The sequence below is a fragment of the Berghia stephanieae genome, chromosome 3 (assembly GCF_034508935.2).
Source record: "Berghia stephanieae isolate SIO BIC M18660-M18661 chromosome 3, UCSD_Bste_1.3, whole genome shotgun sequence".
NCBI lineage: Eukaryota > Metazoa > Mollusca > Gastropoda > Nudibranchia > Aeolidiidae > Berghia > Berghia stephanieae.
In genome coordinates, this window is record NC_088362.1 from 8,232,218 (window position 1) to 8,250,267 (window position 18,050).

The window sequence follows — 18,050 nt, forward strand, 5'->3', positions numbered from 1 at the left end:
AATAGAATGCTGTTTCCAGCAGAAATACCCATTTTATCCCTATTGTAACCATTCCCACAATTCCTTCAAACTCGTCCTAATGATTTTGACCTCCCACATTAAAATTCAAAACCTGCCTCTTAAAGCAAGAGCGAATCATATACAACTTGTATATTGAAAACAACAAGAATTTTTTTCGAATATAACTATCAAACACCGCCTCTTATGACATTAAAGTACTTTGATAAATGACCGCATTTTATGCATAACAACCAAAAATAGCATCAATCTGTTGCTGATATCCCCTGAGTTTTATACGTATCCCCTGAGTTGCAACGACAGTGTTTTGTGGACAGCAACCGATAATAAATGCAATCTCCTGCAGCTAACCCCATGGTTCTTTCTAATATTTGCCATGTTTTTATAAAAATTCTTGCGCAAACTTCTTGCATAAGCTTACTCTCTTACAACACACACACACACACACACACACACACCCTGAGACAGATTTAACTATTTCTTTTATTGATATAGGTACTAGGTATAGGCATTTTGCACTTTAAACGATGCAATCCGAAACTATACCCTATTGATGTGATATGGCATATTTTATCTATATTACACATTTTTCATAACTCAAATCTAGACATAGATACGTTTTAAGAATGCAAGAAACAATAATTGGATGACATATATTAACATTTTTATTGTTTCATTAAAACTAATAAAGACATGTACAATACTTAAATTTTCAGATGCAAGCATGAATCAACAATTTCTCAAACTGACTGTGCTGCTGGTGGTGCTATGCTTATCCTCTGTCATTTGGTATCTAAATTACTCAAGAGTCCACTCTGTGATTTTTCGAATGACGCACGTACCAACATACTTCAACAAAAATAAACAACCAGAAAATGACTCTCGATCTATATCGACAACAGCAACAATGACAAAACGTTTGTTAACAACGACAAAATATTCAAAAACAACAGCTGTGCCACGGGTAACAACACCAAAACAATATACTGCGATAACAACCGAATCTTCATCGTTATCACAAAATGTAACCGAAAGCTGCCCATTTCAAGAAGTAGATCCTTTTGATCCAAAAATTCTGAAGTACGTAAAGCATAAGCATACACCGTTAAGCTGTGAAAAGGGTTTGCCTGTCTTTGTATACGTCGACAATGAAAGTAAACTTCGGATTAATTGGACAAGAGTAAATTCAACGATTGGAAATCTTGACTACTGTGAATATACCAGAGTAGAGTTGTCAGACGTAAATGATAGCAGGTTACGTGCTTTTAACTGGTCAGAAAATTTTTTAAGCAAACCTTTACAATTATCAGATGAAGATGAACAAATTTGGGTGCAGTGCTTCTTTAACAAAACTGTTGTCAGCCAAACATTTAAGCTTCGAATCTTGAAAAAGCCTAAAGTAGAGAAAAGGTGTGAAACGAACTACAAAAGACATATAGAAGAAAATGCTCCTGTAGAAACAATGAGTCTTCTAATAATTGGGGTCGATGGCATGTCAAAACAGAATTTAATTCGGACAATGCCAAAGACCAGAAATTATATAATCAAAAATTTGAATGCTAGAGAACTTCATAAATTCAATAAAGTCGGAGATAACACTTTTCCAAATGTTATACCCATGCACTCCGGGTACAGCGAAGAAGAAATTCGAAAATTATGGAGTAGTAATAAATACTTGGATATTATCGAAGACAAATTTACATGGCATCATTACCAAAATGCTGGATACCGAACAGCTATGGGATTTGATATGACAGTTGGGACAGCTTTTCATTATGCGAAAGCAGGCTGGAAACATCCAACATTTGATTATTACAGTCGTGCACTAAGACTTCAGATTGAAGAGGACAAGATTTGTCGTAAAGCCGGAGTACATTGCGTAGGAGAGATTCCAATAATAGTCTTTTTACAGGATTCCGTCACACAAATGGTCTCATTGTTCAACAACACACGGAGCAAGCCTTACTTTATTTACAACTTTTACTCCAAGTTAAGCCACAATGATCAAAACTATGTGAGTAAAGGAGATGAGATTTACTTGAACTTCTTTCAAGATTTGGACAAGAGAAATGTTTTGAACAACACAGTAACTATCTTCTTTAGTGACCACGGAGCCAGATTTGGCGATTTTCGGTGGGTTTTGATTTTAACTTTTACTCAACTTTTAACTCTTATAATATGCCATGTTAGGTTCTAGTAAAATTTAATCTCGTCCTGAGAGAATGAAACAATCTCTTAAATGTGACCCTCTGTCTCAAAACGGTATTATGTCGGGATGATTCACACCCCAGAAATTGAACTTAGAGATAGAATGATGAGAAATTGGATCTTAGAAGTTTTTGTAAGGCAAGAAATCGTATTTATACTCCAGCTTGACGTAGAGAAATTAAACCCAATTTTGATATTTGTGGCAATGAATTCAATTTACCTAACCGAGTGGATCCCGCTTTGACATGGCGGGTCACAAATTAGCACTGGATCCTTAATACTTAGCATATTAAAGCTCAGAATGTCCCCTCTAGAACGAGATTAGTGTCTAAAATATTTTATAGATCAAAAGCAGTTCTTTTAAACTTATTTCTATCATGCAATTCTTACATATTTGATGATTTATCTTTTCAGCTAAATCCTTTGAGCTACATAGTTGCAAACTCTTCAGACTCTTCTTTAAATTGAATTGTGAATTTAATCTCTGATCCACAGAAATACTTTTAACGGGAAGATAGAGATCAACACTCCATTTGTATTCTTCATGTTCCCCTCGTGGTTTGAGAAAAAGTATCCTGAATTACTGAAAACTTTCCAAGAAAACCAAAACCGCCTTACAACATTCTTTGACATCCACCAAACGCTGATGCATTTACTCAAATTCAACGGAGAGACAAAGAAAGGCAACCTGACCGCCAGAGCCATCAGTCTTTTTGATGAAATACCGATGGAAAGAAATTGTAGTACTGCTAATATTCCTATTGAATTCTGTAACTGTAAAGCATTGTCCACTAAAGAAGTACCCAAAGAAGTGACTAAAGCCGTTTCTGAAGTATTAATGACTGCCATAGTGAATAAGACAAAAGACCATAGAGATAAGTGTGCTCTATTAAGTCTGAAACAATTGAAATCTGTTCATACCGTGAGATCGATAGGCTCAGATGATCCCTATTATAAAGTTACTCTCACAACCGTACCCGGTGACGGTATGTATGAAGCTCTCATGAAGTACGACAACGAAACCAAATTAGCATCCTTAATGGGAGATATTCTGCGTTTGAATTTTTACAGGGGGCAAGATGTGTGTGTGGATTTACTTATATTAAAACTATACTGCTTTTGCAAATAATGTATGCTAAATATAGGCTTCAAAACAACACCATATCCACTGAATAGGGAATGAGATTAGCGGAAGAGTAGCGTCCCTTGATTGGACGTCACCGGCGGAGAAGTTATTAGAGAGAGAACGTCAACATGGTTTTCGCATGTGTCTCTCGTACTCGCTTCCGGTGAAAGCGGCATGAAACACTTCACTGAAAGCGAGGACGAGAGGGACGCATGCCCAAAACCATATTGACGTTCTCTATGTAAGGTGACGTCCAATCAAGGGACGCTACTCTTCCGCTAATCTCATTCCGGATAGTTAAAGGCAATATTAAACATATAGGATGAGCCGTGACTCTTTTGTAATATTATTTTTTCCCCAACAAAAACATGACTGTAACCGACCAGAAACTCATGTCACACATAAATGTGGAGCGAGAATGTGAGCAGAGAGTTTTCTTTAACTCAATCAACCCTATCACCGACTATATCCGTAGTTTACCCGTGTTACTGTTACCCTACCCCTATTTATTACATTTTTATGAGACAAATTATAGGCGTAGTATCAAAGTTTATGTTTTTAGGTTGGTTTTTTTTTTTGCAATATTAATGATAGTTGACACGCCCAGCCCTCGAATTCGTACAATTAAACAGACTGAAGACCAAATGTGCATCACGTCGACAACCCCTCTACCATCACAACGCCAGATAGACCATCACCAAACCCAACGCAAAACCTATTACAGTCCCGGGGGAAGAGAATTTCATTCAAGACGCCTTAAATCGACACGACAAAACTCCGACCAATGACTTATCACAGACCTGTCTGGAACACCTGATAGTGACACCTCAACAAATGTGCCTTTTCATCTTCCTTTGTCAAATTATGATTTTGTTGTATTATATTCTAATGTCGATAGCTTGCTTAACAAACGATCAGAATTAACATGTATGATACAGAAACATAATCCCATAATAATATGTCTTACTGAAATTATGCCAAAAATTAAACTTGAGATTGATTTAGAAATTGAATTTTTTATCGATGGGTATAACTTATTTTTGAATGATTACCCAAGTCGGGGTGTTGCTATCTATGTTTTGGATTGTGTTAATGCCAATATATTCTCTTTTGATCATCCTATAATTAGTGAAAGTGTATGGTGTGATTTTGAATATAATAATTTACACATACTTGTAGGAAATATATATAGGTCTCATAATTCAGACAAATTAACTTTCATTAGGGATATAAAAGAAACCTTACAGTCAGTAGGTAGAATGAAATTTGATTGCGTGATCATTGTCGGAGATTATAATTTTCCTAACATTAAATGGACAGAACCATGTCTAACTTTTCCCGACTATCTATTTGTCGAGGCAATTAGGGATGCTTTCTTTATTCAGCTGGTGACACAGGCTACGAGACACCGACTGAACCAAACTAGTAATATACTCGACTTGGTAATATGTAACGATGATTATTGGATTAATAACATTGACCATTTGCCTTCGGTGGGTAAAAGTGATCATGACTCACTTCTTATATCGTTAAATCTTTCATCCGCCAAACATCCTTCACATGTTTATTTTGATTATTTCAAAGGTAATTACAACTCTTGTAGAGAAGACCTAAATGCCGTGAATTGGGATACTCTTGAAGGCTACGGTGTGAATGAAGCGTGGTTGTTTTTTAAAAACAAACTAAAATGTATAGAATCTAAACACATTCCATTAAGATGTAACAAAAAATTTAGTTCTAATAAACCATTGTGGTTGACAAAAAACGTTAAACGTACAATTAATAAGAAACATAAATTGTATAAGAAATTCAAAAAGTATCCTACAACAGATAATTTTCATAATTATGTCAAGGTTAGAAATAATACCAAACACACGATTCAAAATGCTGTGAAAACGTATGAATGTACATTGGCACACGAATGTAAGAGTAGTCCGAAAGGCTTTTGGAGATACGTAAACAGAAAGTTGAAAAGAAAACCAGGTGTTAGTGTTTTACTGAAAGATGATGGTACCAAGGTTACTTCGGATATAGATATAGCTAATGTTTTAAATAATTATTTTTCATCTGTGTTTGTTCAAGAAGACACTACAAATATACCAACGTTCAATGTTACAAATCAATTAAACGTCCCCGATTTTTATATTACACAAGAAGACATACTTGCAAAATTGTTGAATTTAGACGTGACTAAAAGCATGGGACCCGATTCCCTTCATCCCCGTTTACTGAAAGAAGTGGCCTTTGAAATATCACAGCCGCTATCAACAATATATAATAAGTCTCTTGAATCTGGTACCTTACCCATTGAATGGAAACAAGCCAATGTTACTGCCATTCATAAAAAGGGAAGCAAACTAATGCTGCAAACTATAGGCCCATCAGCTTAACATGCATACTCTGTAAGGTTATGGAGTCTATCTTGAAAGACCGAATAATGGACTTTCTTGAAAGTCATACGATGCTAAACGATAACCAGCATGGTTTTAGATCAAAGAGATCATGCATTACTCAACTTTTACAGGTGATGGAGGATTTTACCAAGTTAATTGATCGTGATCAATGCATTGATGTTGTTTATCTTGATTTCCGCAAGGCTTTTGATTCTGTACCTCGTGAGAGATTATTCATTAAACTAAAAACATATGGATTTAAAGGGAATATCTTTAACTGGATTAAAGACTTTCTTAATAATCGAATACAAAGGGTCATTGTCAATGGTGTGGGGTCGGATTTTAAGAATGTAATTAGCGGTGTACCCAAGGAAGCGTATTGGGACCACTTTTATTTCTTTTATATATAAATGATTTACCATGTGGCATAAATTCAGCCTGCAAACTGTTTGCAGACGATACAAAGATCTATAGTACAACTGAACATCATAACATTCTACAAAATGATATATTTTCACTTTTCAAATGGTCTACAACATGGCATTTGGATTTTAATGTTTCGAAATGTAAAGTATTACATATAGGAAAAAATAATCCATGTCATAATTATTTTACCGATACTTCTATGTCAAATCTACTTTCCGTTGTGCCTTATGAAAAGGATGTGGGAGTTACTTTTGATTCACATTTGAATTTTGATTTACATATTGATAATTGTGTAAGCCGTGCAAACAAAATGATGGGAATAATATATAGAACCTTTATAAGTCTTGATAAAACCACATTTTTATATTTGTATAAATCGCTCGTTCGACCAATTCTAGAATACGGAAATTGCATCTGGAGCCCATTATATAAAAGACAATCTATTAGTATTGAAAGTGTACAGAGGAGAGCTACCAAAAAAATTTATACAATACAGTATTTATCTTATAAGGAAAGGTTAGAATTTCTTGACTTACCCAGTTTGAAATATAGAAGAATTCGTGGGGATTTAATTCAGGTTTATAGATTGGTACATGGTCTGGATAGGATAGACTTTTCTGATTTTTTTTTTCATATTCTAATATTACTTTTACTAGAGGGGACAAGTTTAAGATTTTTGTCTCTAGATGCAAAACAAACATAAGACAAAACTGGTTCGGTATTCGTATTGTTCAGAAATGGAACAGTTTGAAATTTGAAACAAAGAATGCAAAATCTATGGATTATTTCAAGGTGTTAGTAGACAGGGAATTATATGATGGGAGATTTATATATGACGAATAATACTTGTTTGCTCTGCTGTTGACATGGCTTTCAATCTTGTATGTATATATTATGCATTATTATATTATTATGGTTATCTTCTATACGCGTGTGTATGTGTGTGTGTGTGTGTGTGTGTGTGTGTGTGTGTGGTTGTGTGTGCGCTTTGCATGTCACGGTTAAAGATATATGTTTGTACACCACATGAGTACATTTAAGTTGAAATACTATCTTTACCACGTGTATCGTTATTGTAATATTTAATCAATAGATTTATGGCATTACTAATTAATATTAAGGGCATTCAAAGGATCTTATCCTATTTTGCCCTATACCACATGTTATGTTATGTTGAATAAAACTATCTATATAAATGCTCATTTTTAATACATTTTTTTCCAATTTTGAAAAGAAGCAAAAATATCTAGGATGAGTGAGTTAAGGATTCGAATTTGCACCGTCCAAAGCTTGACTCGAACCATAGACCTTCAGGTCAGAAGTCTATAGTCATACCACATCCACAGAGCAGAGCCGCGCAATACTAGCAATATCATTAAAATGAATTGGAGATTTATGATGTTCACAAGTTCTTAAACTCATTATGTTAATATTTTGCAAATCATTGTTCAAGCCCTTTGTGTTATTCAAAGCTGTATTAGGTCTTAAAATTATTCCAGATTCAAATCGAACACTTGGTGAATTTTTCATTCATCGTGTTTTGTTGATAAAGGGGAAACCCGAAACGTCCACATTATCTGTCTTCGTTCAATATATTGACGCTTATAATCCATTACTAATCGTTATTAATGTTTACGTGTGGAGACAATGCCTTTTGCTTTCTACGAGGACATTTCTTGATTTAAATTTAAGCCCCGGTGGGCTGAACAATCTACCTTAATCTGCCTCATGCACGAAAGTTACCAGATTAATTTTGTCAAAGAATTAAAAATATCACAGGAACAAGTGAAATAAATCATTATTTTTTTTATCCCACTGCCTTAATGTAATGATTTGATAAAAGTTTCACATTGTCTCCCCTGTTTAAGGATGAATTTGGTATTTATCTACCAAAATTGGAGTTAATATGTTTACAAAATCGGTGACTTTAAGTGATTGTCGTCATCATTGATAAAGATCTTTCCATGACAAGCCACGTGAATAACACCATACACTCTATGTACATAGAAATGAAAAAAAATAGCAAAATTCGTCATTTAATACCGAAGCATATAGATAGTAGAACTTTTAATTAATTACCTTGTTTTATCTAAATTGGACTATTGTAACTCCCTTTGGGCGAATTTAGCTAAAGACAAAATGAATAAACTCGAGATTGCTCAAAATAACGCAGCCAGACTCATTGTGCGCAATAGCCAAAAATGCCCGTCAGCTACTAACTCTCCTTCTCCGTGAGTTACATTGGCTTCCTGTGGAAAAAAGATTTGCCTATAAGATTTGTACTGTTGTCTAAAAATCCTTGAGCACCAACAGTCCCTCCTATATTAAAGACCTTATAAACATATATGTCCCCAATAGAAACTTGAGGTCAAGCAATGACCAATCAATCCTTGTCAAACCTAAGCCATTGCGTAAAATAGGTGAACAATCTTTCAATTTTCGGCCTCCCATTTTTGGAACTCTCTCCCATCACACGTGAGATGCTCGGATTCGTTGACAACTTTCAAATCTCGCTTAAAGTTTTATCTTTTTACGTCATAATGTTGCAATACTATTATCATATTCTGTTCTTGTTAAACTTGTCTTAATGTAATATGTTTTGTTTTATATCAATGTACAGCGAATAGAGCCTGTGTCAACGGGGTAAAGCGCTATATAAATGCCATTTATAATTACTACTATAATAATAATATTAATATAATAATAATAATAATAATAATAATTATTATTATTATTATTATTATTTTATTATTATTATTATTATTATATTATTATTATCATCATCATCATCATCATCATCATCATCATCATCATCATCATCATCATCATCATCATCATCATCATCATTATTTCATCTATTCATTTATATATTTATTAATTTTTAATTGTAAATAAATTAAATGGAGATCAAGGTTTACATACACGATGCATTTATTACGGAGCTAAATACAACATAAGAATGGCCAAATGTGACTTAAAAAGCAACACAGATTTCATGCGCACCGCAGAGGATCGTGATTCGTGGAGACAGCTGTCTGGCAACGTGCTCAAGAGCACAAGCCACGATGGATGATGAAATACAACATAAATAGGAACGACACAACTCTACTTATCCATTCATCCTTCTTGTCTCTCTCCTGACATCCACGAATACCAAAATTAAAATCGGGTGATGAAGACCAAAACTCGAACAATAGTGACGAGTACGAAACTAAGACCAACTGTCGAATACCAAAACTCAGAACTAGTTTTGAAAATCAAAATTCAAACAAAGTGGAATACCAAAAACTGTGCGGCTATGTGGTCTTGTGGTATGACACTCGCTTTCAGATAGGAAGGTCCTGGGTTCGAGCCTCGCGCTCTGCGCATAGTTGAGTCCTTGGAAAAGGCTATTTACTCACTTTCTCTCACCGTACTCAGGTGTAAAATGAGTACCTGGCCGTTAACAGCGTTGTCTTTGTCCGAAAACTTATAATATCGCCTAACAGGCGGCATGTCCCGTCCTACATGTTAAATGTTGCTGTTGACCAGGGGCCCCTTGTAAAGAGCATTGAGCACATTTAGTGGATATTGCGTTATATAAAGCTCAATTTAAAAAAGTCTCATATATAAAATGGAATCATCCATCGTTGCTTGTAATCTTGAGCACGTTGCCGGTCAGTTGTCTTCACGTATCACGTTCCTCTGCGGCGCGCATGAAGTCTGTGTTGCTTTTAAAATCAATTTTGGCCATTATTAGGTTATTCAAATATGTCAGTCGTTGTCTTTCTCTAGCTCTCTTTCCTTCAATCATCCCAGCTGTTACCAACGTTTCTATTCCGTATCGCCTACACACATGTCCCAGAAACCGTAACTGACTCTTTCTAATGGTATCTATCAGTATTTTCCCTTTACTCACCTTTGCAAGCACTTTCTTGTTCGTATACTTGTCTGTGCATGATAGCTTCAACATTCGTTAACGTTCGTTATTTTATTACACACATTTTGTCTATTTGACTTTTACTTACAGTCAAACCTGCCTTAGCGACCACTCTTGTATAACGGCCACCTTGACAAAAAGAGAATACAAAAAGAGAACTTATTACATATTCCACTACTTTCATTCTTGTCTTCAACTTTAGGTTGTTGTTGACACAACTGGGCGCAGTTTATGAAACACACTTTTGCTATTGCTATTCCTGACCAGCTCTGTTGACACTCTTAATTGTTTCTCTATATCTGACCTCTATATAACGGTAACCTCTTTGAAGCGACCAAGACCATTTAAAATCGTGATCTTAACGGGCAGACCTAGAGACCACTTGAATTGTAGACCACTTACTTGAGCTTCGCTGCTACTGGCCTAACACCTTTCGTTTTGTTTGTTTACTAACCAGCCGTAATTTATTGAGTAGGCTATCATCGCCTGATGTGTGTTTACACATTCACACACGTTCCATTGTTGCCAATTGCATTCTATTCAGCTTTGTTTAAACAACACTACGCGTGATGATAACGGAGTTTGTACACAATAGAGACCGGGTCTTCGGGTGACTGTATCGTGATTGACTTTGATGTCTCGCGGCATCTCGCTGTCATTGTGGGTTGTAAATTGGATTCAATAGCCTGATGTCACGTCGCCCAGCAACGGCGGCCATCGTGGTTCTAAACAAAGAAAATCGGTACTTTTTATTCTTCATGCTGACTAGAACTTTTCATATGTCTTGTGATCAGAATGTGTAAAAGTCAAAACATGATCAGATTTATAATGTTTTTTCCCCCTAAGGATGCGCTTTTATGCTCGTCGGAGAGATATTTCATAAGGGCGTCCGCCATTGTTCCGACAGTTTAGTGCCAGTTACTAAGTTACCATGCGTCATTTCGAGGGAAGTGACGTTACGACTATTGAAGCGTATTGGCAAACATCATGGATGACCTTCCAAGTCCACCAGAATCCCATTCGTGATGCAGATCGGACTTTGAACAAGTTCCCTCTTTATGTTGAATTTTTAGGATGTTTTCTCTTTCCTTTGTTTGGTACTGTTTCTTTACTTTATACACAGCTTTTTCGGTGATTTATGTGCTATTTTTGAATTGATTTTTAAAATGTTTTTGTCAGATCTGCTCAAAATAAAAGTTATTTGCTTATGTCAAATCGAGTATATGCTTTCTTTCTTTCCTCAATGTCACTTTTGTGTCTCAGCAATAATGCCTTCTTGTGAAAAGATTTCAATGTTTTACCGCCAAATAAACCCACGTTATAGATAGAACGAAGTTGACGTCACTCAGGTCTTTGTTATTGTTTTTTGCCATCCACGTTTATAAGTATTTCTCACTGAACTGTATTATCCAGACTATAAACGTTAAAGGTTACACATAGTTTTGTGTGTTGGTCCGTTATACTTCCGGATGGCAATGTTATGAGCTTCGTAACCAAGCGCATACTATCTATATGAGAATGCTGATCATTCGCGTTGGAGTTACAAGGAGCACTTATCTGTGGATCGAACCGACTCTCAAATTATTCAGTCCGTTTTGCATCTTTGAGTTTATAAATACACAAGAGAATAATTGAAAAGTGACGAACACACACACGCATACACACAACACACACACATACAGACAGAGAGAGAAAGAAAGAGAGAGAGAGAGAGAGAGAGAGAGAGAGGGAGAGAGAGAGAAAGAGAGAAATTGGCATGACATAATATGTATAATAGGCAAGAATAGGCAATGGCAAACCATTCTTGTAACTTTGCCGAGTTAACTGCATGAATGAGTCCAAAAAGTTAAACGGTGACAGCGTAAAGGGGAGCATGTTTTCACGGAAGACTGCTGCCTCGCTCGGTTGGGAGCGTGATGTTCGTCAGGTGACACCGAATCGTCAGCCAGTTACTAGGCGAAATAAATTTAACAAATGTGACAAAACGGAAACTCTACAGGAAATTCCATTCCTATTAAGAAAGGAGTCCGTCAAGGGTGTGTTGCCTCACCAGATCTGTTTAATCTATACCAAGAAACAATCATGAGGGGCATAACTAATATGGAGGGAATAAAAGTAGGAGGTCATAACATAAATAATATAAGATACGCAGACGATACGGTACTCATTGCAACATCAGAAATCCAACTTCAAAAGATTGTTGACAAAGTGGTAGTAGATAGTGAAGCCAAGGGAATGGAAGTGAATATCACCAAAACGGAATGCATGGTAATACAGAAAAACCCCGAAAACAACAACACCTGCAATATAACGATTCACGGCGAGCAACTTACCAACGTAGAAAGTTTTAAATACCTAGGTTCAATAGTGACAACAGATGGAAGATGAAACCGAGACATACGAGCAAGAATAACTCAAGCCAAACAAGCCTTCATGGACCTGGGAAACATTTTGAAAAACAAACAGATGTCGTTCGGGATTAGATTTCGAGTCTTGAAGTGCTACGTGTGGCCAATCTTGTTATACGGATGCGAAAGCTGGACTACAAATGCAGAAACACAAAAGAACATTGAAGCTTTTGAAATGTGGTGCTTGAGAAGGATGCAGAGAATATCGTATACTGCACACAAAACGAACGAAGAAGTGCTAAAACAAACATACCAACAAAGGAAACTAATGCCCTTAATAGCGGATCGACAACTATCCTTTTTCGGACACATAGTAAGGAAAGATAAGAATGAATACCTGGCAAGTTGTGGAAAAATACCTGGTAAACGCGCCCGGGGGAGACAAAGAAAAACACTCATAGACCAACTGAAGGGCTTCACCAACCTAACAATCCAAGAGCTGTTTGAAAAAGCAAGAGACAGGGAGGAATGGAGAGAGATAATTCATGCAGTATCCGAAGCCTGGACCAGGCATGGAACCTAGAAGAAGAATATGTATAATATATTATATGCAGGAAGGAAGAAATACCAGAGGATTGGCAGAAAGGCATCATCCAAAAAATAGCCAAGAAAGGAGACCTGGGAAATTGTGCTAACTGGCGTGGAATCACACTCCTGTCCGTAACGAGCAAAATTCTTAATAGAATCCTTCTGATAAGAATCTCACCTCACATTGAAAACATTTTTAGAAAAGAGCAAGCAGGGTTCAGAAAAGGGAAGTCATGTAGTTACCACATATTTACCCTAAGACAAATCCTGGAGCAGGGCATTGAATGGAACAGCCCCCTCTACACCATTTTTGTCGATTTTGAAAAAGCCTTTGACAGCTTAGACAGAGAGTCCCTGTGGAAAATACTCCCCCATTATGGTATACCGATGAAGATAGTCAACTTAATAAAAGCAACGTACAACAACTACCAATGCCAAGTGATCTGTGGTAATAATTTAACAGACAGCTTTAATGTAACAATTGGTTAAAACAAGGCTGAATACTCTCCCCGCTTCTGTTTATCCTAGCTCTAGACCGGCTCATGAGAAATACAATTGATGGTAAGAAGAGAGGCATTCGCTGGACACTGACATCCTTTTTGGAAGATATAGACTACGCAGATGATATCGCGTTAGTTTCCAGTACACACAGAAACGCCTCAGAGAAACTAAACGTACTACATCAGAACGCCTCGAAAATTGGACTGAAAATAAATTTCGATAAGACTGTGTACATTAGGGTGAATCCAAAACATGACAGTGAAATTAGGAACATATAATTAAAGAGGTATCAGAGTTCTCCTACCTCGGATCCAAAATAACAGACGACGGAAATGCAGAACACGATATCAAGCATAGAATTCAAAAGGCAAACCAGGCTTTCGGCATGCTGAAAAACTTTTGGAAATCAAAGCAAATAATGAGAAAGACAAAGCTGAAAATATACAAGAGCAATGTTTTAAGTTTACTTCTTTGTGGAAGTGAAAGCTGGAAAATGACATCCTCCTTAATACAGAAACTAGAAGCCTTTCAGAACAAGTGTTTAAAAAGAATTTTAAATTTATTTTTGCCTACCAAAACAAAAACAGTGGATCTATTAAAGAAAGCTGACTACACTAGCATTGAAAGCCAAATAAAAAGAAGATGGCGTTGGCTGGGTCACTTCCCAAGACAGCCTTGTACTGGACAGCAGATGGGAAGAGAAAGCGGGGAAGACCCAAGAAACCAGGCGAAAGACCCAAGAAACCAGGCGAAGGACCAAGAAGAAAGAATTAAAGGAAGCAGGCCTGTCCTGGAATACAGCCACCGCAAAAGCAGCCGATCGCAAAAAAAAAAATGGAGATGTCTGGTGGATGCCCTATGTGCCTCAAGGCCCGAAGAGGATTAAGTGAAGTAAGTATTATATGCAGACACATACGAATACTCAGGCACCTAACAACTTTGAACACACACACACACACACGCACACACACTTACAACAGACTATAATATGGCTTTATTGAACTGATCTAAAGTGCATTGTATCATCATAGGTGACAAAATATATTAAATATTGAGCTTTTATATAGCGCAACATCCACTAAATGTGCTCAAAACGCTTTACAAGGGGTCCCTGACCAACAGCAACACGTAACATGTAGAAGGCGATATTACAATTTTTCGGACAGAGACAACGCTGTTAACGGTCAGGTACTCATTTTACACCTGAGTACGGTGAGAGAATGCGAGTAAAGAGTCTTTTCAAAGGACTCAACTATGCGCCGAGCGAGGTTCGAACCCAGGACCTTCCGATCCGAAAGCGAGTGTCATACTACAAGACCACATAGCCGCACATAAGGAAAGAAAGAAAATGATCGGATCACAAGAGCTAAACGGATTTGTGGCCGAAAACAATTAACCAGTGGGGAAGATGATTTTCAGATAGAGAATGTGAGATATATATTTGAAAAAAAAAATGTAAATCTCTTTTGCATCACTGACTATAATCGGATTATAACTTCGATCCGGAAACCATCTACTTATATGTACTGAAGATATAAGACGAACGATATATAATAAATAATAATAATAATAATAATAATAATAATAATAATAATAATAATAATATAATAATAATAATAATAATAATAATAATAATAATAATAATAATAATAATAATATATAATAATAATAATAATAATAATAATAATAATAATAAAATAATAAATAATAATAATAATGATAATAACAATAATAATAATAATAATAATAATAATAATAATAATAATAATAATAATAATAATAATAATAATAATAATAATAATAATAATAATAATAATATGTTATTGCATCCAATAAAGGAAATTCCTTTTACAAACGTGTTATAATTTACACAGTAAAATAATATATATATATATATATATATATATATATATATATATATATATATATAGAGAGAGAGAGAGAGAGAGAGAGAGAGAGAGAGTGAGAGAGAGAGAGAGAGAGAGAGAGAGAGAGAGAGAGAGAGAGAGAGAGAGAGAAGAGAGAGAGAGATAGAAAGGTGGAATAATATTATATATGTCTTAAAAAGGAAAGCGTTTGCATATTTTCAGATACAATTACAATGACAAAAAGAACTTCTGGCAGGGACTGATGGGACAAGTTTTTAATATATCAACTAGATAACACCACGCTAACGTCTCATGCTTCATCCAGGAATACACACGCTACAATTCCTACTACATTTTGTTTTATGTTTTCAACGTTCCTTTTGAAACGTCCATTGTCTTTACTGTTCCCACCCGACCATTTGTTAGCCACTGCAACACAGCAAAGAATATTTTGAGGAAAGAGAGACAGAACTCCAAATACACACAACACAGTTGTTTGATGATGGTGGAATGTAAAAGTTGATGATGATGATGATGTGAGTGTATTCACGGGGTAGATAATATGGTTGTGAATATTCACTGAAATCCAAAAGGACTTGTTTTCTTTTGAGGCAAAAGTCTGGCATTTTGACGTCATTTTTTGGTCAGTGTCAAGCTATATAACTTTACGATGGCTACGGTATCAGGCCTTTATTTTACGAAGGCCACGGTTGAACCGTGGCCTTCGTAAAGTTGTGGCCTGATACTTACCAAAAAATGACGTCCAAATGCCAGTCTTTTGCCACAAAAGAAAACAAATCGTGAGTTGTATTCAATAGTTCAACCAATGAAATAACTTGTTTCCATGATCTCTACTAACGACAGAGGGATGAAGGAAGCATTGTGGATTTTTGAATCACATTGAGCACAATAAATACTCCTTCCAAGCCATTAGGCCCATGGAGCCGGAGCTTATCCCGGTTTCTATAGCGGGAAACGGACAATAGCAATTGTTTGCTATCCGTTAGATAGGACGCTAGTCTATCGCAACCTACTTTCCGCGAGATCTAACAGACCCAGCTACCAGTCAGTGCTGGATGGACGGGGAGGGGTGGGGGGGGGGGGGGTTAGAAAAAAACTCGATTATACCCAGGATCGATCTCGGTGCTCTACAAACTGAGATATTTGGGACCCCCCATTGAACAAAATGAAACCTTATAAATGCTGCTATAATCCTATGTTTTTTTTCAATTTGATAATCTATACCTAGGCATAGATACCCTAAGCACAGTTAGATGATTTGTTCTTTGTTGAAATTTTAGCCTAGACTTTATTCAAGTCATAAAATGTACCATATTGATGCTAAATATCAATAATATAAATCAAAGCCTAATCCTATCACGATACTAAATCAATGAAAATCAACACGGCTTATCTCGATAGCTTTTGTGATTTTGAACAAAAATGAGATTTTCATGGTAAGCTCTGCCACCAGATGAATCGTATCAAAACAAAAGAATATAAAAACTTTATTATATTATATGTTAAAGAAATCGCGTGTAGATACACTTTAAAAAATCCCCATCGATTTGTACGGATTACCTCCCTTGAATCGATTTTTAGATGAATAAAAAACATTCCTCGTTGTAAAATAACTTGCAAATCACACGTTACCCTCTACTACTCAAAAAATAAAGTTTAATGTTTTGGATGTCAGTTACAAGGAAATAAAGTTAAAGCAAACTAACTAACTACACAATATTTGATTGAGTTATCTCCCATTATGATAGAGTTACTGAACTGTGCAAAAATTCGACTTGTTTCACACTCGTGTCGACGTTTGTTTTTCTTCAAAGTTAGTAAGCTTGATATCCTTGAAAAAAAAGTTGGCCGATTGGAATTTCAATTCCACCACTTGGAGGTCATCCAGAGGTCACGCAAATTCTAGGACAGTTACATTTAACATTTAATTACTTCTACATTTTTGATGATAATAAACATTTTAAAAAAGGTGGTTGTTGACCAATTCACAGACACAGTTTTGGGGAAAGTCCTTTCCATTTGTTTGTGCTATTTCCCTTGATTTGATTTATATGTGAATATTAATTTCCTTTTTCAAAGAATATCTTCCGTATCACGCTTTATTTAATACAATTTAAAGAATAAAATTTGCTTAATTTGATGTCCATCACAAGCACGTAAAAGTATTAAGTAAAACTAACAATATTTTACAGACTTATCCTTTAAAGATTTATACTACAGATCGAGTAATGACCCATTAAGAACAGCCATAATCAGACTGAGATTATTTTAAAGATTAGACAGTAATCGTTTCAAAACAAGCTTTTCCAAGATTTTAGAGAGAAAAGGAAGATTAGAGACAGTCAGGGCGATGTTTTTTTTAAAGTTCTCTTTATCTAGATCAGGTTTTTTTTTAATGGTGTTTGACATGAGCAAGTTTGGAAATGTCTGATACAGCACCTGAATGGAAAGAAACGTTTACAATATATGTAATATTACATAGATGCATTATTAAGCATAGCAGAATTTAAGGGGTTGAGTCCACAACTTTTAGTTGGAGACGACATTCTACATTCACGTAAGTTAGCTTCAGTAATTGGATTCAATAGTCTGATGGCACGTCGCGGTTCTAAACAAATAAAATCGGTACTTTTT

The 18,050-nt window shown here is 35.8% G+C and overlaps 2 protein-coding genes across 2 annotated transcripts in view; both read left to right on the forward strand.

Annotated features, from left to right (window-relative positions):
• Positions 1–754: 754 nt before the first annotated feature.
• On the forward strand, positions 755–3,411 carry LOC144969454 (uncharacterized). Its single transcript, XM_078908569.1, has 2 exons — positions 755–2,151; positions 2,722–3,411. The coding sequence occupies exons 1-2, from the start codon at positions 848–850 to the stop codon at positions 3,353–3,355; spliced, it is 1,938 nt and encodes a 645-aa protein (XP_078764695.1). The 5' UTR covers positions 755–847; the 3' UTR covers positions 3,356–3,411.
• A 13,668-nt stretch (positions 3,412–17,079) lies between these two features.
• LOC144967100 (uncharacterized) overlaps positions 17,080–18,050 on the forward strand; it is a 75,327-nt gene continuing 74,356 nt past the window's right edge. Inside the window, exon 1 of the mRNA XM_078903935.1 lies at positions 17,080–17,469. The gene's annotated coding sequence lies outside the window, so the exon portion shown is untranslated. The remainder of the gene's footprint in view (positions 17,470–18,050) is intronic.